Raw genomic sequence first — 8187 nt, 5'->3', positions numbered from 1 at the left:
GGGGGGGGGGATTTGCTCCTGTTGCGAGTTGTATGTTTTGTATGTTGTTAAAATAACTGTTAATTACAAAAATAAACATGTTTTACTTGTGATAAGAAGCTTAAATATGTTTAAAGGAGGAAATATATGTACACAATATGAAGTCAAAAGACTATTTTAAGCCCTCGCAGAGCACTTGTTCAAAGTGTTTAGCATATTTTTGATGAAAGCTTTGTAGTCTATAATTACATCCTGTGTTGCTTTAAGAAAAACTTGGTGATCCAACATCAGACACATGTAAACGATACCTTGGTTAACAACTAAAGAGTGGTTCTTTTTTCCTTTTCTCCCCCCTCCTCCTCTCTCTCTCGCTCCATTAGAAAAGCATAATATGGAAGGTTTGTGAATTTTTTAAATCCTATTGTTTTTTTTTAAGCCCAATCAGTACTGAGATGTTTAACTTGCTTGTTGAATTAATGCCATCAGATGTTGGTTTGCCAACTTCTTATTGCAATTCATTTTGAACTGTCATACAGATTTGCAGACTTGTAACTTCTTATTCTTTCTATTGGCAATTTGTATTTACAAAACAAATGTATGTAAGCTAATAGGAGTTACAGCCTCTTTTGTTTTCTTCACTGTTTTTAGCAAAGAAATGCATGGTGTATAATGTTGTGCAATGGTGTGTAATGTAAGAGTTAACAAATGGAAGACGACATGCAGTGTTTGGGTCATAGTTGTAAAGCACCTTTTTCTGCCCAATGATAGACAGGCATAGAAAATGCATGTGGCCCCAGGTAAGAGATAAATCCCACAATCTCAATGCGTATATATGTGTTTTTTTGTATGTATTGGGTAAGGAGTTGGCTACTAAAGCTCAAAGCTGAGTAGCTGGCATCCACCCGCACAGATGGGTAGTAAGAGTAGTCCCATATAAATAAGCAAAAATGTGTCTGTTTATAGCCAAGGGCTGGTTATCATTATTGTAGAAATGATGTTGAAGAGTCCTGAGAAGATCGTGATTAAACCTGTTTTCTTCATCTGTCATCTTCATTCCCTTCCTCACTCCAGTCTCCAGCCATGTACCAGGTGCAGATGCCTCATATGACAGTCAGCCAATCTAAACCCTACAGACCAGGTAAAGGTGAGAATAACCATTGCTTTCTCTCATTCTCCTCTTTCATTTACCCTTCTCCCACTCATTCTCCCTCTCCCTTTCTTATTCTCTCTCTCTCTCTCTCTCTCTCTCTCTCTACTCTGTTTCTTTTGGGCCCTGAATGTATGAATATTATAATAATGATTCTATAATAATGATTCCTACCACTTTCTTGAGCCTGACAAAACATGTGACTGGCTGATTGGTTGATTAATTAATAAACTGTATTAGCCCAAAAGGGTAATTGATTTGCAGTGTAGGCACAAAATGTGAACATGCACAATAAAAACATACACAGAAAGTCCATAAACATAGACCAATATAAATGTGGTGTCATAACACGCAGGCAGAAAAAAGAAATGCAACAATACTGCACAAACCGTGCACTGACCTGTGCTGCTTATATAAGTAGTAGAAGTATTAGAAACTACTTTTAACGTGAAAAAAAAACACTTTAAGAAATATTTGCACTTAACTTAGATGAGTTACATTATTGTGGAATTTATTACATGCGTCAATTAAAATTCACTTTTACATGAGAAAAGGCTCCAGAAATAACTCGTACTACTATTGGACTACTAATATCTCAGGATTCTTTCCTATCAGGACTCATCTGATCAAGTGTTATTCCTCTTCAGAAACATTTTTATATTTTTCAAAGATGGGTTGATTCAAAACGTATTGTTGTTCATGCCAATTCGGTAAATAATTTGCCTCAAAACCAGCAGTATTTTTTATTCTACTTCAGATTTAAGGGGTGTTAAACAAAATTTCTTCCCCATGAAATCTCTTTACGTGATTCTCCAGTACCCAACATGCCCCAGCAGAGGTCAGACCAGCACCACCCTCAAGGCACACCCACCATGATGCACCCAGTGACTGCAGCAGGACCCCCTATTGTAGCACAGAGCCCTGCCTACTCTGCCCAGTACTTCACCTGCAGCCCGCAGCAGTTCACCAGTCAGCCACTGGTCCAGCAGATGACACATTACCAATCACAGGTAAGAGTGTATCAGAACAATACAACCTTTGGCAGCTTATTCTGCAATGCTTGCCCCAGGAGGCTCCTTTGTTAGGAACCACATGTAACCAATACAGTAACTCTAGTACCATCAGTCAGGGCTAGCAGTCTTTATCCCTCCCAGCTGCACACCAGTCAGCCATTAGTCCGACAGATGCCTGCAGTCCAGCAGCTTGACAGGATGCCAGCACGATGCCAGTGTTTCATCACGTCTGATTTGTGGTGCTGTGTGCAGCCTCCTGCCTCTTACACTGGGAGTGTTATTGCCTGTTTGCAAGCAGGCTGTGATAGAACAAGTATGGGGGCAGTTAGGAGACTGGCTTTAGGGTGTTTAAAGGTAACATAATGACCACAGAAGAGATGAGAATTTCATTTCATCGTTTTTTTGCTGTTAACGTGAATGAAACAAACTATACAATTAAGTTTAAAAAAAAAAAAAAAAAAAAAAAAAAAAAAAAGGGGGGATGAGATAATAGAGGAAGCGAGAAATAGATTAAAACTAAACAGAAAACAACTTGATTAGGTAACAATTCCACTCCAGTTACTCAAAAGACAAAACATTGCCAGAAAAACCCACTAAGTCTACTCAAGGTACCGATTTATAAGTGTTTGTAGTGCTGGGTTTTGTTAGAAATGTACATACAAAGTTTTAAGTAATCAGTAATCTTAAGTATCTGATCAAACCACATGTTCAATACCAGTTTGTGGTACCGTTTTTTTGACTTTTTTATTATTTGATGCTATATTATAGTCTGTAACACTGAGGTTAGAAACCCAACCATAGTCGAGGACAAAACTTTGTTAAATTACTTTGTACATTTGACTCTAATGCTGATGCCGTCTGTCTTCTGTCCTTGTGTGTCTCCAGGCGCAGCATGTGTTCAGTCCCGTAATGCAGGGCAGTGCCAGGATGATGGCGCCTCCCACGCACGGCCAACCCACCCTCGTCTCTTCCTCAACTACACAGTACCCAGAGCAGACACACACCATGTATGGTACGTCAGGATACCAGTTCATGTTCATATGCAACAGCCAAATGGGCATGTATGGTGTGTGTGGTGTGTTGTGTGTGTGGGTGTGGGTTGTGGGTTTGGGTGGGGGGTGGTGGGTGTGTGTGGGTGTGGGTGGGTGGGTGGGTGTGTGTGCAAGGGTTAATGCCTGACACAGTGTCCATTGTCAAGAATTATTAACCAATTAGCCAATCAGAATCACGTATTCACGCAGACCATGATATACAGGAATTATTAATAGGAAGGCTAGAACTGCTAAAACGGTTGCTTCTGCCGGAGTCCGTTAAGGGCATTAACCCACTTATACCATGGACATTTGCCAAAGATTTTTTAAAGACCTTTGTTTATAAATCTTTTTCTCTGGTAATACCAGAGAGCTTAACTAATACCAGTAATAGTTATTCCCATCGGGATATTATGCATTATGGAAATGATATCAATTGCTACAGTAAATGGGACGGACCTTAGATATGACACGGCAACGGGAGATATTTCTGGTCTACTCAGCTCACAGAAACCCTGACTTGGTTAACGTTACAAGCCACAAAGCTTCAAAGTCAATAACGTTGTGTTGGGTTGACAATAAAAAGACATTTCATATCATTGTCCCCAAAATAATATCAAGATTTTCACAAAAACATTATACGCCATGTGTGCTGTCGGCCGCAGCCTGAAGTAGCCAGTTAAGAAGCAAACGGGATGTGAGGAGTTAAAATGTTTTAATACTTTTCACCGTTACTTTCACTAATTCCTGTCTCACAGTGTCTCAAGGGCCAATGCCCCAGCAGTACCCCCATCCCAGCGCCACCTTGCACCCTCACCCACAGCACCCCCAGCCCTCTGCCACCCCTACAGGCCAAGGCCAGCAGGGTGGTCCCCAACAACATGGAGGTCCTCCAAACCACCCAGCTGCCAGCCCGGTCCAGCACCAGCAGCACCAGCAGCACCAGCAGGCAGCAGCAGGTGAGGTTTCCTGCCTAAGCCTGGTTTCAAAAGGAGCACTATAGTATTGTGTGTAGTAGTATTGTGTTACTATGAGTGTGTTTCTGTGTGCCTTAGCGGCAGCAGCAGCCCAGGCCCTCCACATGGCTAATCAGGCCCCGCAGCAGCAGATGTATTCTGCTTTGGCCCCCACTCCCCCCTCCATGACCCCGGGACCCAACCCTCAGTCTCCCCAGGCATCGTTCCCCTCTCCCCAGCAGACGGTCTATATCCACCCACAGCAGGTGCAGCACGGCTATAACCACAACCACATGGCACACGTGCAGCAGGTAGGTCACAACCTGCTAACAGCTTGAAATGTGGAATCAGGTGTTAAAAGTTTATGAATAAGTCATATTTGGATGTTAGCGTAGTGAAATTTGTTTTGGCAGTCAGACCCAATTAGGATTAGGAAGTTTTTCTCATTTTCTGTTGTTGGATCTAGTGGGTATAAGTGATTTTTAGCTATAAGAGGCACACGGCATACTACAGGACATAAGGCAGTCCAACCATGTTAAAGGGTAACTATGTCTTAATATGTAAGTGACTGATGGGAACAACAATCTTTGAAATCAGTCCAGTATTAAGCAAGACCACTGCAGTCTGCAGCAGCGAAACAAGCTTCAATATGACAATTTTGCATTTTCAGTTCCCGTCCACAAAAGTGCTTGTTTTGCCACTGACATGCTCAAATTATTATTCTAAGTGTCAGACATCATTATGGAAAGAATCCCTTTTCACCCATTTACATGTGAAAATATTCTGGCTGTATACACGCCGTATATGATTACATTGCAAGGCTGGTTTGTGGCTGCCGGTTACAGTGTTCTCGCTCAATACTGGACCATCTTCAAAGCTTTTGGTTCACCAAAAGCTTTGAAATTGGTCCAGAATTGCAAATTGCATTACATTACCCTTTAATTCCATATCGGAAAAACAGAAATGCTGAAAAGCTAACTTCTTGGGTCAACATGAAGGTTTGGCCCACTGCGTGCGTACATTGTGCATCAATGCTGATCTTTTTAAAGTAGTAATAGTAGTAGTAGTAGTAACTAGTGGTAGGAACTATAACCAATGTAATTCTTTTTATATTTTGTCTGAAATTGTCTTTACACCCTGACGGCAAAAAATAACTTCTGGTTTCTGAGTAAAGGAATGAAAAAAATCTGTCATCTGTAGCTGCTGTAATCCTGTAAAAATGTCCAATCACTGCCTCGCTGTCTACAAGAACCAATGAAATGCCTCCTTGCCCCGCTGCGCGTACTCTACCTCTCCCGTGAACGAGCCGAGGTCAATGTGCCACAGTCATGTTTGTTTTAGACATTTGGTATGATATTAGATGTGTGCATGTTGGTGAAATAGACATGTAAAATTCCAATTCTTTCTCCGCTGTAAAGCAGCGACGAAGTGGTGCTTGTGCACGTCTGTGTGTAGGTCAGGGGGCGGGGGTTAGACAGAGCCCTGATGAGATGCTACTTTCAAATCTTGCTAGGTTTTCAACATTAGCAACCTTGCTTTAATTAATTTTTCTGTCAATTTTTCTGTCACACTTTTGCTCTTGCTGACACACATACACACACACTCCCTTTCTCTCATACAGGCCCATATGCAGTCTGGTATGGTGCAGTCTCACCACCCGGCGCAGACCCACCCCACGATGATGCTGATGGCTACCCAGGGTCCTCCAGGGGGTCAGCCACCCATGCCCCAGACTGCCCTCAACCCCATTCCTGTTTCCTCCACCACACATTTTTCCTACCTGGCACATCCACAAGGTATGTTTATTTTAATAATTTATTTTCCTCAACAGTAAGGAGATCCCATATGTGTGTCGTTATGGTTAGTACCTAACTAGCTGTTTATACTCGTGCATGTGAACATTTAGGCTTCCAAATTATGAATCCTTTATCAGGCTGGTTCATATATCGAATCTGATCAATTTGTTTTTGCACAAAGTAAAACACACCGGGAAAATGTTATTTTATTGTGCACACATTTACTCAAAATGTAACAGTTAATGTAGGCAGTCTATGTCTGTTAAGTCATGACAGTCCCTGTAACGAGAAAAGTTGCAGTCCATGCTGATCGGCCCAAATTTTCCAGATGGCTATCTGGATCTCTAACAATCACATCAACCAGAGGGTCAAACTGGAAAAACAATGCTAACTTGTGCTGACAAGAAGTAAAGTCGTGGCACAGGACAGTTGGTGGACTTAACCATTTTACAGACTGGCCATACCCATAGCCAAAAGTTAGTATTTTTAGTGTGACATTTCTTTGTTGGAAAAAAAGAGCGAGTGTTATTTTTAAAAGTCAGTAACTTTGCAGGATACTTACTTGATTTGTCTAATTCAAAAATGTTGAAGCCTTTTATTATCTTCAGATGAACTATTGCACAGAACACAGACTGTTTTGCCCATTAGGAAAGGATCTCTTAATTGCTAGTGTGATAAGGAGGAATGATTACAGCAAGCAAAACCCATTTTACCACATGGGCGTCTGCCAATTGCTCTAAGACGCACATTAATAAATAAAAACCTCGTCTTTAAACTGAATTGTCCCCAAATGTTATCTTTTGGCCACATCACCCAGACTTAACCCTGTACTGTGTAATTGTGGTCAATCTCTAAATCTGTGTACCGCATTTCCCCCATTTTGTCTCGTCTCTGCAGTGCAAGCTCATCATCAGCAGCAGCTGTAGATAGAGGGCGCCAGCGAGCTGAGGGACCTGCTCTGTGGCGCGCTTCTGAACCAGAGCCTTCATAACCAGGCGATGAAGAGAATGAGAGCCCTCTCTTTCCTCATCCTCACTGGACATGCTTCACATCAGCTTTTCTCTTCCCCTCCCCTCCCCTCCCTCCCTCCCTCCCCCCCCAGACTAGGCAATAAGAGAATGTTAACAGGTTGATGCAGTGACATGTTTTAACGAGCTAGAAGAGTTTTAATGGGCAAGACTGTTCCTCATCCAGCCCCTGTTCACGCGCAGACATCTGCAAACACACACACACAGAAACACACATGAACGAAACACCCACGCACACTTTCAGGGGTCCCAAATTGCAACTTGAGTCAGCTTGCCAAGTAAGATGTGAAAGTGAGAACGAGAGAAACTAATCAGAGAGTGAAGAAGAAAATTCAACTGGAACTTGTATTTCTGTCTGCACCTTGTTCTGAAAAAAATTTATCTTCCAACAGTATTAATCTTACTGTTTATTGCTGCTGCTATGTGCTGCGTTTGTTTCCAGACTACATGACAGGTTTCTAACCAAACTAAAAAACGAAACATGACAAAAAGCTTCTGTGAAATAAACACGTTTTGGCAGCCAAGAGGACAGGAGAAACGTTATTTATGAAATTATAATGGCTGAGGTGATCAGATCCCACTTCTCACCTGACCCTTATGTAACTTTTAAGTTAAAACTTTTACTTTGTAGATAATATAAATAATTTAAAAAATGAGCAAAAAAAATTAAAAACAATAAAAAAGTTTTAAAAACTGAATGGTTTACTGTGGTTGCATTGCATTCTGGGTTAATCCTCTGTTCCTTCATTACCATGAACATCAGCACCATCATTTTTCAATCAATCCCAGGTACGCTGCCCTGCTAACAAAAACACGGGTGCACCGATTTTGTATTCAGAAAGATCTCTTACTCGAGAAAAAATGAGAATAAACTATACAGATCACAACAAGACATACACAATCAGTTATTACACACACGTACACGTTAATTAAAGCTAAAATGTGTAGTTTCTGTCGCCCCCATGAGGAATTCTAAGTAATGACAACGCTGTCGGCGCGTCCACATGAAACAAGCCTTCCGTGATCGCGCACAGCTCCCGCCCTCTTCCACACAGTTGCTTGCAGCCGAGGAGGACACGGAAGAGGTAATAATTTACACTTGAGCTTCTGCACGCGAAAGACCCTGGACGACACAATCTTCTGAACATCGCTAAGTGAGAAATACAGAGAGAGTTGTGTGGAGCTGATAGTCCTGATCAGCTTTGTAGCAACTCATTTGGCAATGGCTTGAATGTAA

At 41.7% G+C, this 8187-nt stretch overlaps 2 protein-coding genes across 9 annotated transcripts in view; one reads left to right on the top strand and one right to left on the bottom strand.

Moving 5' to 3' along the window:
• The window catches only part of atxn2 (ataxin 2), a 27548-nt gene extending 20123 nt beyond the window's left edge, over window positions 1–7425 (top strand). For 3 of the 8 annotated variants that reach the window (XM_032517259.1, XM_032517263.1, XM_032517257.1), the window contains 8 exons: window positions 360–377; window positions 1051–1123; window positions 1943–2136; window positions 3025–3151; window positions 3929–4129; window positions 4226–4437; window positions 5748–5922; window positions 6820–7425. In XM_032517259.1, coding sequence (XP_032373150.1) covers window positions 360–377; window positions 1051–1123; window positions 1943–2136; window positions 3025–3151; window positions 3929–4129; window positions 4226–4437; window positions 5748–5922; window positions 6820–6848 — 1029 coding nt within the window. In that variant the 3' untranslated portion in view covers window positions 6849–7425. The remainder of the gene's footprint in view (window positions 1–359; window positions 378–1050; window positions 1124–1942; window positions 2137–3024; window positions 3152–3928; window positions 4130–4225; window positions 4438–5747; window positions 5923–6819) is intronic. The other 5 variants (XM_032517262.1, XM_032517260.1, XM_032517258.1 and 2 more) reach the window with 4 other exon arrangements.
• sh2b3 (SH2B adaptor protein 3) overlaps window positions 139–8187 on the bottom strand; it is a 133620-nt gene continuing 125571 nt past the window's right edge. Inside the window, exon 9 of the transcript XR_004332243.1 lies at window positions 139–151. The gene's annotated coding sequence lies outside the window, so the exon portion shown is untranslated. The remainder of the gene's footprint in view (window positions 152–8187) is intronic.

The sequence above is a fragment of the Etheostoma spectabile genome, chromosome 5, assembly GCF_008692095.1.
Source record: "Etheostoma spectabile isolate EspeVRDwgs_2016 chromosome 5, UIUC_Espe_1.0, whole genome shotgun sequence".
Lineage (NCBI taxonomy): Eukaryota > Metazoa > Chordata > Actinopteri > Perciformes > Percidae > Etheostoma > Etheostoma spectabile.
This window is presented reverse-complemented; position numbering and strand designations above follow the sequence as displayed.